Genomic DNA, 15283 nt, shown 5'->3' on the forward strand with positions numbered 1-15283 from the left:
TCAATGAGAAATTATACTAAGTATATCTATATCACTTTATTTTCACTTTTCTTTGAAAATTCTGTAAATTGAGCCCTCTCGTGTGGAACACACTGTGTGCAAGATAGTATTTAAAAGCAATTCTTGCCACATCATGTGTATCCTAATGCAAGTAGAATGCTGAAAAGCAAAATAATCTATTTCCATTTTGTAATGCAGCCTGATGTAGAACCTGTTAGACGCAAGACCACAAGCTTTGCTAGATGTAAAACTGAAGACCCCTAAAGGGATAAATGAAGTAATCTTTAGGTATGACATTTAAAGTCTTATTAGGTGAGCCATGGCTGCTGGGCCTGTGCGTCCAGAGACTGTGCTCCGCCGAGGGAGAGGCCACGACAGTGAGAGGCCCGCGTACCGCAAAAAAAAGAAAAAAAAAAAGCCCAAGACAGATGGCTTCACAGGCGAATTCTGTCAAATAGAGAAGAACTAACACCTGTTCTTCTCAAACTCTTCCTCATTATACGAGGCCACCATCACCCTGATACCAAAACCAGACAAAGATGTCACAAAGAAAGAAAACTACAGGCCAATATCACTGATAAACATAGATGCAAAAATCCTCAACAAAATACTAGCAAACAGAATCCAACAGCACATTAAAAGGATCATACACCATGATCAAGTGGGGTTTATCCCAGGAATGCAAGGATTCTTCAATATACACAAATCAATCAATGTGATACACCATATTAACAAATTGAAGCAGAAAAACCACATGATCATCTCAACAGATGCAGAGAAAGCTTTCAACAAAATTCAACACCCATTTATGATAAAAAACCCTCCAGAAAGTAGGCATAGAGGGAACTTATCTCAACATAATAAAGGCCATATATGACAAACCCACAGCCAACATCCTCTTCAATGGTGAAAAACTGAAACCATTCCCACTAGAATCAGGAACAGGACAAGGTTGCCCACTCTTATCACTATTATTTGACATAGTTATGGAAATTTTAGCCACAGCAATCAGAGAAGAAAAAGAAATAAAAGGAATCCAAATCAGAAAAGAAGAAGTAAGGCTGTCACTGTTTGCAGATGACATGATACTATACACAGAGAATCCTAAAGATGCTACCAGAAAACTACTAGAGCTAATCAATGAACTTGGTAAAGGAGCAGCGTACAAAATTAAAGCACAGAAATCTCTTGCATTCTTATACACTAATGATAAAAAATCTGAAAGTGAAATAAAGAAAACACTCCCATTTACCATTGCAACAAAAAGAATAAAATATCTCGGTATAAACCTACTTAAGGAGACAAAAGACCTGTATGCAGAAAACTATGACATTGATGAAAGAAATTAAAGATGATACAAACAGAAGGAGAGATATACCATGTTCTCAGATTGGAAGAATCAACATTGTGAAAATGACTCCACTACCCAAAGCAATCTACAGATTCAGTGCAATCCCTATCAAACAATCACTGGCATTTTTCACAGAACTAGAACAAAAAATTTCACAATTTGTATGGAAACACAAAAGACCCGGAGTAGCCAAAGCAATCTTGAGAAAGAAAAATGGAGCTGGAGGACTCAGGCTCCCTGACATCAGACTATACTACAAAGCTACAGTCATCAAGACAGTATGGTACTGGCACAAAAACAGAAATATAGATCAATGGAACAGGGTAGAAAGCACAGAGATAAACCCAGTTACATATGGTCACCTTATCTTTGATAAAGGAGGAAGGGATATACATCGGAGAAAAGACAGCCTCTTCAATTAGTGGTGCTGGGAAAACTGGACAGCTACATGTAAAAGAATGGAATTAGAGCACTCCCTAAGACCATACACAAAAATAAACTCAAAATGGATTAAAGACCTAAATGTAAGGCCAGAAACTATCAAACTCTTAGAGGAAAACATAAGCAGAACTCTCTATGCCATAAATCACAGCAAGATCCTTTTTGACTCACCTCCTACAGAAGTAGAAATAAAACCAAAAATAAACAAATGGGACCTAATGAAATTTCAAAGCTTTTGCACAGCAAAGGAAACCATAAACAAGATGAAAAGACAACCCTCAGAATGGGAGAAAATATTTGCAAATGAAGCAACTGACAAAGGATTAATCTCCAGAGTATACAAGGAGCTCATGCAGCTCAATATCAAAAAAGCAAACAACCCAATCCAAAAATGGGCAGAAGACCTAAATAGACATTTCCCCAAAGAAGATATACAGATCGCCACCAAACACATGAAAGAGGGCTCAATGTTCACTGCAGCTCTTTTTACAATAGCCAGGAAATGGAAACAACCTCAGTGTCCATCAACAGATGAATGGATAAAGAAGATGTGGCACATATATACAATGGAATATTACTCAGCCATAAAAAGAAACGAAGTTGAGTTGTTTGTAGTGAGGTGGATGGACCCAGAGTCTGTCATACAGAGTGAAGTAAGTCAGAAAGAGAAAAACAAATACCATATACTAACACATATATATGGAATCTAAAAAACAAACGAAAAGTCACAAAGAACCTACGGGCAGGACGGGAATAAAGACGCAGACCTACTAGAGAATGGACTTGAGGACACGGGGAGGGTGAAGGGTAAGCTGGGACAAAGGGAGAGAGTGGTATGGACTATATACACTACCAAATGTAAAATCGATAGCTAGTGGGAAGCAGCCACGTAGCACGTGGAGATCAGCTCGGTGCTTTGTAACCGCCTAGAGGGGTGGGATAGGAAGTGTGGGAGGGAGGGAGACGCAAGAGGGAGGGGATATGGGGATATATATATATGCATAGCTGATTCACTTTGTTATAAAGCGGAAACTAACACACAATTGTAAAGCAATTATACTCCAATAAAGATGTTAAAAAAAGAGAGAGAAAAATAGGAGTCAGCATTTCTCTCTCAAGTTATAATGTTTGAGGACAATGGTTACATACAATTTCACATCTTTACTAAAGGAAGGATTGCGTACAAACTCTCTGTGCTCATGATGAAGCAATGACAAAAACACAAAACAACACAGAAGATTCGGGGGCAGGCTACCATGGGGCCCCTGCAAAGCCAACCTGCATACTCGGACCCAGCACCTCTATCCTCCTCTGGTCGGATGCTGTTTCCACCTTGTCGTCCTGGGATAACGTTGGGGGAATGCATGCCTGACATCCCTCATCCTGGGACCCATCTGAGATGAGCTGGTGAGCAAATTACATGTGGAGGGAGCCTGCAGGAGGCGTCGGAAGGACATGGAATGGGAGGAAGACCAAAGACGGAAGGGGAGGGGCGCCCACGTTCTCTCTCTTCCGACAGCTCTCCATCCTTTCTCTGAGCTTAAACGTGTCTGTGTTACGACCTAATGACAAAAGAAAACACCACGAAGGGAAGCACCCGCTGACTTAGTTCACAGGTGTACTTACGGACACAGACTGGGGTGTGTCCGGACCACTTGGGGTCTTGCAAGCATATCCGGATGGAAGTCCCCATGAGCCGGAAACCGGGGTTTGCACTGATAAACCACGGTGTCCCTGTAACTGAAGCCGTCGCCGCTGACGTGGCCGTTCACGATGGGATCCGGGCAGCCTCAGAGGCCCGCTGAAAAACAAGCAAAACCAACAAAAACACGCTGGAGAGCTTGTCTTCTATAAAAGTACCACATTCATGGGTAAACAAGAGAGTCCCACGGTATAGCACGGGAACTCTATTCAACGTCCTGGGATAAACCAGACTGGAAAAGAATATACAAAAGAATACATATGTATATGTATAACCGGGTCACAATGCTGTACAGAAAAAATTAACACACCATTGTAAATCAAGGATACTCCAGTAAAAAAAATCTAAAATAATAAAAGTACTCCATTCAAACTTAGTTTATTGTCAAGTGATTGAGAGCACTGAATGCAAACATTATTGGAATTTTTTCCACTTATATATTTTCTATTTGATAAGAGTTTTCTTCAACTGATTAATTTTTCTTAACAATTGTGGGTAACATAAGTAATAGTTCAAATATAGAATTGTTAAAAGGTATTTCCCCAGGTATGGTTTCTCCATTTCTTTCTTTTACTTATTTTTCTTATTGATATTTTATGTTATTTATCTATTTATTCTATTTCCAAATAAAAAGCCAAAAGAAAGGAAGAGACACTTGGAATTAACATAAGTTCTGTAACCGTATAGAAAATGGGTAGCAAAGAAAAGGATGGAAGGATCTCCAGTGAGAGCCCAGATTCCTGAACTGTCTGTGCAATTCCAAAGGAAGGACTGCTATCAGAAAATCAGTTCAATTTCAGAAAACGTCCATTTGAATTATGTCTGAACTGATGTCTAGGGGAAACTGTCGCATACTCAGTTAAACACAGAAGTCCAGAGCTCAGGGGAGGCACATCCTGCAGACGGAGCAGATTTAGGAAAAACTAGATTACAGATGGAGGCTGAAACCCAACAGGTGGCTGAGCTTGCCCGTGACGAGTACGTACAGCAAGGAAAGAAAGGGCCCAAAGACAAAACTGGGGTGAACATCAACACTTAAGGGGAGGAAAACAGTACTGATGTGAGGACTCTGATATGTAAGGTCACTGGCAAACAGGGTGTCAGATAAACTTCAGAACCAGAGGGCTTCCAAGTGGGGAAGGAAGTTAGAGGAATTTTCAGTCCTTCGTGAGTTGAAGGCTGAGGAGTGACAAAGCTTCTTTGCCTGACCAAACTTTAATGCGGGTCCTGACACTTCTCTCAGGCCCACCTGTGCACCTCCTGGCAAAAGCCAACTTTAGCAAGCACCCTGCTAAGTCACCCTACAAGGACCCTCCAGCCTCAACATCTGATCCAGTTTCTCATCCCCACCCGCCACTGGTAGGTGGGTTGAGCCAGAGCCCCTCCAAGCCCTGAGGTTCCCTCTCAGGAATGTCCCACCTGTGCCCCGTCCTTGCCCCTTGGCTGTGACCCCCACTGGCCCACATGCCATCCGGAGTTGAGTCGTATCCTTTGTAAAATCCCATCACCCTGGTCCCTGCACGAATCGCTAGGGACCTAAATGAAGTCTGCCTCATTATCTTTAAGGAGCGTCATGAATATTCTTTCTCTGTAACAGTAGGAAGGTGCTGTGTGGCCCAGGGAAAACTAGGAAAGGCGGGATTCCCTTCTTCTCTTTCATTCTCCTTCCACTTTCTCTCCTTCCCCTCCATCCGTCCTCCTCTCTGCCCCTCCCGCCCACCTCTCCCCTCCTCACATACATGGAAAGAGTATCTTGTTAACAAACTATGGAGCATTAGGAGTAACTGACACGAAAAGGATGTGAGTCACACAGGGGTTTCGGATAGACAAGGAGAGTTCCTGAATTGTCCGCCAAAACTCGCTCCTTAGGCTGGAGCGGCTGCAGAGCGTTTTGGGGTGGATTTCCCCTGGCCGCTACCGCCCCGAATAGAGCACCCAGCTGCCAGTGCTTTACTCAGAGCACAGGAACCCCAAAGCTGAGAGCATGGCCAAATGACACTCAGGGTTAATGCCACCATTCTGGAAGAAATCACAACAATACCCTCTATTTCTGTTTAAGGCAATGCAGCTGCATTGTGTTATCCTAGGTTTGAACTAGATCTGTTATCAGCAGGATGACTTTGCAGAGGACAGAGGGAGAAAACCGCATCGGTGATAGGTATCCCTCTTTGAGCAGAATCTCTGCCCCAATGTTTGTAAGAGGTCGGGTCAAGTTGTGCTCGATTCGCTTGATCTTTTGTCCCCTCTGCAGCTTTTACACTCAGCCAGATCCAGATCAGTAAAGCTGATTCTGACCAGAAGCCAGATCGCCTCCCCCCACACCAGGCATGAAACAAGCAGGGAACTGGGAGGAGGCTGAATGTTCTCCGCGGGTTGAAGGGAGAGCTTCTGAGGCTGTTATCCTGAAACACGGATGCGGGCTCCTTCCCAGAGGCTGGGCTTTGCACGGCGATCTCCGTCAGGTAGAGACATGGAGCCCCACTCACATCCCCGAGACAAGAAAGGAGCCAGAGCCGCCACACATGGGCTTACTACTGCAGGGATCCAGCCACTTCCGAGATGAGAAGGAAAAGATGTAATTTCTAGAAGCACACACCAAAATAACACACTCCAATCCTCAAAGAGAGTGTGGGCCACCTGATTCCTGGCTGTTACTCTAGAGAATGTCAAGCATTTGGGGGGTATCCTGAACCTGATCAGCACTCCAAGAGGAGGGACCCGGGCTCAGGGTAACCGAGATGCTGAAAAGGGTACATTGCGACAGAAAGTCCCCATCCCTCTCCGTGATCTGCACAGCCTCACTGTTGACTTAGACAAACACAACTGGCTAGGCTCACTTTTAAACCTCAATCGTAGTTTTTTCATCTAAGTTTTCAGTAAGAGCACATGATTCAAGGCTGCATCCTCCGTTGAAAGCCTGGCAAATAAGCACTCCTAACGGCAAGGAGATAACTGTACACTCTAGAAACCAGATGGCAAGGTTGACAGGCTTGTGTGGAAACAAAGGCTTCCAACAGCACCTCTTCTCTGACACGTGGTCACTTCAGTTCTGGGAGGAACTGGCCTTAAAGACCTAAAGAAAATCGGGGATGTCCTTCAAAAACACTCCCTTTCAGCTCAGTGCCTGAAGGAGAGAAGAATTGACAGCATCACCTCAAACTTCACTTCCTATTTTAAGTAAATGTGGACGATGTGACTTCTGGATGAAGCTGGTAGAGAACAATCTGTTTGTCACTTGTGTAACTTTCCAGCCCTCAGGTGAGTTCCTCTGTAAAACATTCAAAGCCTTAGACCAATTACGGGGCTATTCAGAAATACAGAATATTTCACATAGAGTATTTAACCAAAATTTCAAGAGTAATATGTCAAAACATTGTAGAAGGGAGAAACTGTATGAGGCAGAATTTGAATTCAGTATACTCTGAGCTCTGTTTCAAATTTAAGATTCTGTTATCCTATGATAATACTGGGATATGTCCTTTATGAGTTTTTTAATGTAGCCCCAGTTTTGTTATAGACAGACTATGTAGAAAGCATTTCTCTATCTTTGTAACTATGTTCAGATATCTGCTGACAGTCTAACATGTATTAGTCACTCAGTAAACATTTGACGAAGTGAATAGAGATAAAGTAACTTCACATTTTCAAAGCATTTCCAAATCCACTGTCTCCTAGGTGGTTTTCCTTTATTGGAAAAAATTGAATACTGATTAGCTGTGGGCCAGCAACGTCCTTGGGGCTGGGGATTCAATGAAGAATAAGATACAATTGAAAAGAGACGATAGGTCTGACATGGAAAGTACCCCAGGGCGTTTGCTCCTCAAGGAGATGCAAGAGGGAAGAGATATGGGAATATATGTATATGTATAACTGATTCACTTTGTTATAGAGCAGAAACTAACACACCATTGTAAAGCAATTATTCCCCAATAAAGATGTTAAAAAAAAAAAAAAAAGAGGTGAGGAGCAGGGGAACTTCCCTGGTGGTCCAGGGGTTAAGAATCTGCTTTGCAATGCAGGGGACACCAGTTCAATCCCGGGTCAGGACTAAGCCCTCGAGCCACAACTAGAGAGAAGCCCACGCACTGCAATGAAGGGCCCTAAGACCCAATGCAGCCAAAATAAATAAAGATTTTTTAAAAATAAAACATACACTAGGAAACAAAGAGAGTTGAGGAGTGGGGAGGGACTACGTGTAGCCCGGCTGGGCTAAGCACAGTGATGAATATGCATTGTTTTTTAATGAGCACAGGATGGTCCCACAGAGGAACACTCACTGTTGTACTCCAAGTGGTGGTGTGCTTTTCAGAGAGCACTGAATACACTCCAAAGTTTGGGTTTTACTTTTCTCCTAAAATAGCTTTGGAAATACCTTTTGCTGGAAGCATCTCACATTCTCTATCTGGGAGCCTGAAAGCTGAGCCCTATGGCAGCTGCCACATTTTTACGGGCATTTTGGACAGTTCTTTGCATAATATTCAAATAGTGACAGGAGATTTGCTCCTGGGCTCTACTGTTTCCTGTGGCTCCTGGGGACAGGATTTTTGCAATAACTCAATCTCAGACCAGAACACAAGGAGGAACATCCATTTATGGCCTGCAACGATGGAAAAGCAGAGGAGAGAAATACAGAAACAGAGACACACAGAGCCTACCTATGAGAGGCGGTGGTTCCTGCGAAACAGCTATCAGGGTGGAAAAGGAAGGCTGTGCTTTGTTTTTCAGGCTGGCATCCCCCAGGCGAAGAGAATTGTGTCTGGGATTAGGGTTGTCCTCAGACCTCTTATGCCCTGCAGCAGAATTAATAATTTAGCAGGCAAGTCTCCTGCAGTTTTTGGTTCCAGTGCTGTTTTTTTGGTGGGCTTTCCATGGGTTTAGGGGCCTTCCGCCCTGGTGAAGGGGAAGATCTCTGAGGGGGGGTGGGAGTGGATTTCATGGTGGAACTGAAACTCACCCAACCGCCTCCTTCAGCACTCTGGGTTCCCTACAGCCCCTGCCTGCAAGCCGCGCTTGTCCAAATGAACTTCCGACAGCCTCATGTCAGTCTGGTCGCCATGAAGCCCTGGATAGTATGTAGCACTGCACACTCCCTGTCACTTGTATGCAGCACAAATGAAGACAGCTTTGAGGTTCATAAAGTCTGTTCAGCTGATGCACTTCAAAGGAATCTCTTTTAAAATAAAAGCCTGCTTGGAGTTAAATACATTTTGCATAGTAGAGAAAAATGAAGAATAATTGTTCTCTCCCTAAATTTTATTGCTGTTGACTTTAAAACCCACTTTTTTCTCAAAGTTTTCCCATTTGAATATGACAATATTTTGGTCTTCAAAGTTTTCCTTTTTTTGCTACCTGAGAAGTATGTAAACTGTCGCCATAAAGTTTTTAAGTACCTTTAAAATATTAAATGTAGTTAAAACATAAGGATCTTAAGACTGTGGGGCTTATAGAATAAAATATAAAATGTAAACTCAATATTTGTTTCACAGTTAACACAATTTGTTAGCCACAAGGAGAGTTTATTTCTTCCTTTGCAGCAGAAATTCATTTTTTGTCAGTTGTAGGTTATACCATTATGAGTACTGAACACAAATATGTAAGATAACTGTTCTCTAAATTTAGTGTGAGCATCTAAGTGCTATTTATAGGTTCCTTCTGCCATGCCAGACCTGTAAAAGATTCCTTTTACCTCGAATCTTTACTCTCACTTTAGTGACTGATTTGATAAACAATCCAAAGTTTCCATTTGGTGTTGATCAAATATTCAATACCACTACGACTATGCAGAAGCTTTACATGTCATTTAGTCCAATACTAAAATGCACTGCATATAAATATTAATTATAAATGTATGAATCGATTTGACATCCACTCTCATTACAGCATGTGTGGAAAGGTGAAGAAAGGGGGCACCTCACTGTGATCTCCAGCAGCTGAGTTTACTTAGGGTATCAACGAACAATACTGACGGTACAATGCCCTTATGTCTGAATCCCTGAAAGAAATTTAGAAAAGAAGACACTTAAAAAACATTTTTAATTTTTACTTTTTTCCCTTATCAGCATCTCTTCTTTTGAATGTATCTTAAATTTTGCAAATGATGATTTCTGACAAGAAAAGAAAAAGCAACTGGAAAATTTGCTTATTTCCCCGTCCACTGCTGAAAATGACACATTGTGTGACAGGAAGTCTCAATAGGACAGTTGGCAACTGATTCCTAAATTCATCTGTATACATAGCAGGACCCCATAAAACAGCAACACTTATATGAGAAAATAAAGAAAATTATTTGTTTCCAGTCACGGTGGGCTAACTTAGACAAAATCCTCCAGTGAGTAAAGTAGAAAAAATGGACAAACCATGTTTAAGAAAATCTGCTTGAAGATAACAGGGAAGGTACTGAAGTTCTATGTGGCCAACATCAAGGACAAGATCGAGCCCCATCAAAGGAAACCTGCAGTGGAGGTCTCCCTAGTTCTGAGGACGTTGAAATTGGAAACGGTGGCCGGTGGAAGGTGCCAAGGGCATCTTCCCTCAGACTCGTGGGCCGCGGCCTGAAACGCTGAGGTCAGGGGCCACCAAGGGTTGGACAGAGGGGATGCTGACAAAATTCAAAATGTGCTGCCAATTCAAAACCAACCCAGGGTTGCCCTTGGATTCATGAGGTGAAACGTTTCAGAAGAACATCACTCCTGTACAAACCAACAGAAAATGCTGAACGATCTACAGAAGGCTTAGTTGTACTGGAGCCCACCGGAGAGCTGAGATTTCAAGAAGTTCAAATGCACGGACTCCACGCAGGAACAAGCTCTCCAAAGAGCTGGTATATGGATCCCTCCACCTTCCTAGAGCACAGCGGCAGGGGGCTGCCGTGAAGGAGGGGAAGACTTGGACAATTTTTTAGCAGTCCTAGGTGGCTTACTCGGCTGGTTTAGAATCACTGAGCGCTGAAGACACAAGGGAAGTCGGTGCACCCCCTCAAGCCCTTTCCCTTGGGCCTCCTCCAGGTGTTCATGAGAAAGACTCTTGACACGCCTCGCATTGTCACACGCTTAACTTCTCTCCAGGGTTCCCAGCCCCACTTGGGAACCGCAGAACAAAACCACAAGTATACGATTATGTTTTCTTAACAAAGTAAAAAGAGCATCTTACACCTTTACTAATATGTACACCAGGTGGTATTGGTAACGTTTGTTTCCCCTTTCGGAATTAAACTCTACGTGAAACCTAAACGGAAGAGGATTTTCCAGTGTGTGGGGAAAGGGGGCATCCGGGGTGTTAGGAAGGCTTATTGTGCAGGCTCTGTCTCTGTCTCTCTGTCTCTCTGGTCTATCTCTCCCATCTCTCTCTGTCTCCTGGTCCCTCTTTCTGCCTCTGTCTCTGACTCATTCTCTTCTGTGCTTGTATATAAAAGACTAATCTTGGACACTGCTGGACATGCATCCAGTCGAGGTACAGCCCGTCCCTGAGTTGCCCCCAGCAGCAGCTCAGGTCTCCTTGCTGAAGGAGGGGGAGAATTCAGAGTAGCATGCACGTTAACTCTGATGGAATCATATGAGAAGCTTACTTTACAGGAGAACAGAACAGAACGTGCGGTCAAAGCACAGAGGAAGGGTTATCACCCTGAGAAATGTTACCCCCTTTGATGAACTCAGTGCTCCCGACAAGCACTGTTCCAAGAGAATCACCTGCGAGTCTTGGGGCCGCCCGGGAAGGGCCCTCCAGACCCCCTAGGAAAGGAGGGCACACAGATGCTACTAGGACAAATGCAGCCATGTGTACGCTGAGCTCTCACTTACAAGGACACAGAGGAACAAGAGAAAAAGCCTCAAATGCACCTGGGAAGGATGCACAGGGAAATCTGAACTAGCAAGTCATTTCAAGAACAAACTGGAATCCCAGCTTTCCAGGGTCCAGGCTGACGCGGCTTCTCTTGTGCTGACTGTCCTGGTCACACAGGAAGTGCCATGTGCTGGTCTGAGTGTCTCTGTGTCCCGCTCCATCTGACTTCCCACTCTCCTGCTCTCTCCCATCATTTAATTCACTTTTTACATCTTAATGTTGATTCAACTAGTCTGTGTCTCTAATAGTTTATTATTCACTGAACTACATGGTCAGCAGACAGTATTCCCTCATCCTCCCTCTTCTCACCATGGGGCAGACATAAAAATGCAAACACATTTTTTTAGGTGGGGTGGCTCTTTGAGGGGGACGCTAAGCAAACCATTCTTTCAGATACATTTAATGTACTGAGAACAAGGGCACTTGGAAACTAACATAATCAATTATCAGTTTCTCCAGGGATTCTTCAAAAGAATGTCAAAGGAAATGTGTTAGAAATGAACAAAAATGAGACCTTGGCACTACATATCTGGACACTTGGTGAAGACAGTGTATTTGTTTTTGTTCTCTCCTTTAAATTTAGAAGTGCCTCAAATTTGGTACCTAAAAGGTTAAAGGAAACACAGTGAAAACATAACTTTAACACTTAAAACAAAATAAGGCAATACCAGACCACTATACTTTCTGGATCCCAGCATATATAATTTTATAAGCCACATATAATGCAAAATATAACCTCATCTTTCTATAACTATACATATTTTTTCCTACAGCATTTATTTCTGCCTTATAGCAGGTGCCACGTAGTCAACAAGGTAAAACACTTTCCACAATTTTCAGCATATCAGTTTTATACCCCCATGACATCATTCCTACGGTTGCTGTTAAGCCTTGACTTTTAGGCAGTGAAAATTCACCGGGCATATTCACAAGTCTGGGAGCGTCCTCAGGGCACGTCACCCCTCTCCTCACCCTCCCACCTTCCTCTTGGGAATCTGTGGGCAGCGCTGTTAATGCTACCTGACACATCTTCTGGACCTCAGCAGGCTTGGGTGCCTTTGTGCGTTCTTTCCCAAGACTTTCCATGGAGCTACAGGATCCTGCTCTACCCTTGCCTCACCTCTTCTAAGTGTGGAGTTTCCCAGAACATCCCCTGGAGGAGTCTCTCCTGCTTTGGGGCTCCTTCTGACATCTCCCAGACCAACCACGAGGCCTCGGTGCCTTTAACCTTCTGGGGATCCCCCTCCTCCAGTCTATTTAATTTGAGGACAGCGTAGGCCTTCATTTCAGCTTTTCCCCTTTCCTTGTTCATGTCAAATTTCCAGGGCTGGGCCTTCTGACACTCAAAAGACAGGACACTTGAGGATTAAAAACATGATTCAAGACCACACTGTCTCACCTGAAAGTTTCAAGATCCTGTTTTTCAACTCAAAAGACAAAGCCATTTTCTGCAGTTCATTTGTAGAGTTAGAAACCAGACTCAGGGGCCTGTGCTGAGCTGTCAGCTTTGGCTGCACCCATTAGGCTAAAACTTAACCCAGGTCTTACTCACATGAGGGAAGAGGGTCGGCGGCAGCTTCAAGCCCAGCCTGTGAGCCCAGCGACTCTGCATCTCCGACAGCTTCAGCGGGGTGAGTCCCAGAAGAAGCCACCGTCTTATCCCCCGGAGATAGAGGTCCTGAACTGATCAGTGACGACGAGGCCTCGGGTTACCTTCCCCGTCACTGTGGCTTCATAGGGGCGGGGCTCTCCCTCACAAAGCTTATGGTGCTGTTGAAGGGCCAAGCACTTTGATTTAAAAACAGGGTGGCAAAAAATGGCAAATTTCAGAACTATAACGCAAGGTCATGGGTCATTTCAGTGACCCTCTACAACTGCACAGAACTTTTCCAAGGATCTGAATATATATTACCATGTCTGCTTCTCAGGACAGTTTTGTAAAAGAGAAAAATGATTATAATCCCTGCTTCATAATGCAGGTGAGTCTCACGTTAAGAAGCTAACACGGGGATACACATCTATATCAGGGCTTTTAATGTCTGTTTCCGTTTTATATGTGCAACAACGTGCTGAACTTCAAACTTTAGCATTTTCCCAAAGCCTGCTACAACTTTTAAAAATTTAATCAAGTTAGCTGAGTAAAATTTGTATATATATTTATAAATTTAACTCAGCTAAGTTGATTACATACTCTCTCTCTGCCTCTCGCGCGCGCTCTCTCTATATATACATATGTGTGTGTATATATATATGTGTGTATATATATTATACATATATATAGACATACATATTATACACACACACACACATATATATATATAATTTTAAGGAACTATGCAAATCAGGCTCAATTTGATAATCATACAAATTTTTCTTGACATTCAGCCTCAAATTAAAATCTAATTTAACATGCTATTGCTTACATTGTTCTCTACTGTCATTTCTCGGAGGATTTATACAATATGTTCCTTTGGGTTCTACTTACATATCTGACATGTAGTAATGTGTTCATGTATTCAGCATCCTATTGACAATTTCACTTTATTCCTACTTGGCTGATCTTAGGGATTGAGAGTCTCCTCTGGCACAGAGTTTAATGTGAAGCACACGCTGAAGCCCGGAACCCTTGCAGCGCTGAGTGCCTTCTGCTAAATCCCCACAGCAGCCTTCATCTGTTTTCACTGTATAGCTGGCAGGTGGCTGGTATCTTATTCACGCTGCCCTCTGTTACTGCTCAGACCTCCTGCCCATGGTCAGCACAGCTCAGCACTCGCTGTGGGGTGTTAGGCTGCTTTCAAATAATTGCAGATGCCTTTCAGATACTCTGTTTCCAGAAAGTTTTACTTTTAATCCCACACATTTCTATCTTCAATTATTAATAATTTGCTCAAGACCAAGTCTGGGTGATGCCAGAAGCTTGATCTTACATTTGGCAAGCTATTCTTAAAGAGGTCCTGGAAACTTGATTAGAATATCCAAAGCTTCCCCAGAAATCACATAACATACTGTGACATTTTTCATGTATATATGTATATATATGAATTCCATCATATATTTAAAGAAGAATTAACTCCACAACTATTCCAAAAAATTGAAGAAGGGAACACTTCCAAACTCATCTTATGAGGCCAGCCTTACCCTGATACCAAAGTCAGACGCCATGAGAAAAGAAAACTACAGGCAATATCCTTGATGAACACAGATGCGCAAGTTCTCAACACAACACTAGCAAACTGAAGTCAACAGCACAGTAAAAGGATCCTACACCATGATATAGTGCATTTTACCCCTGAGATGCAAGGATATTTCAACATGTGAAAATTGATTAATATGACAAACCACATGGACAGAATGGAAGGTGAAAGTCATATGCTTATCTCAAGAGATGCAGAAAAAGCATTTGGGAGAATTCAATTGCATTTCATGATAAAAGCTCTCAAGAAAGTAGGAATAGACAGTAATTACCTCAACATAACAAAGGTCATTACAAAAAGCCTACAGCGGATATCATATTCCACAACAAAACACTGAAAGGTTTTCCAGTAAGATCTGGAAAAAGGCATCCCAGAAAACATTTTCATTGCCTATCCAAAATGGAGCAGAGCAAGGAAAAGAGTTTTTAAAGTGCCACTCTTCAGAAATATCCCCGCTTTGTTTTGCCTATCACTACAAATTCATGGCAAGACCTCAAAAGCCCCACCAAGACTCTAGGATATTTTTTAATCCCCCAGAACAATAAAGTCTTATGGCTCCTGTGTTAAGACGGCTGGTTTGAACAGTGGCATTTTAGAGGTGGCAGGACTTGACACCTGGCATCAGTGTCACTGTACAAATTTTATAAGAGAAATGACAGATTGAAAGTCTAAGCCATAAACACACAGCCAGTTTTCAAAATAGGATAAAAGCAAAACGAAAGAAAAATTGTTTAAATTCACTTCCCTGGCTACCAA

At 42.8% G+C, this 15283-nt stretch overlaps 1 protein-coding gene across 1 annotated transcript in view; it reads right to left on the reverse strand.

The window, feature by feature from the left end:
* Positions 1-11912: 11912 nt before the first annotated feature.
* LOC132594646 (testis-specific Y-encoded protein 3-like) overlaps positions 11913-15283 on the reverse strand; it is a 43164-nt gene continuing 39793 nt past the window's right edge. The window contains exons 6-7 of the mRNA XM_070044765.1: positions 12454-12691; positions 11913-11936 (exon numbers count right to left, since the gene is read on the reverse strand). Of these exons, the coding sequence (XP_069900866.1) occupies positions 11913-11936; positions 12454-12691 (262 nt within the window). The remainder of the gene's footprint in view (positions 11937-12453; positions 12692-15283) is intronic.

The sequence above is a fragment of the Globicephala melas genome, chromosome Y, assembly GCF_963455315.2.
Source record: "Globicephala melas chromosome Y, mGloMel1.2, whole genome shotgun sequence".
Lineage (NCBI taxonomy): Eukaryota > Metazoa > Chordata > Mammalia > Artiodactyla > Delphinidae > Globicephala > Globicephala melas.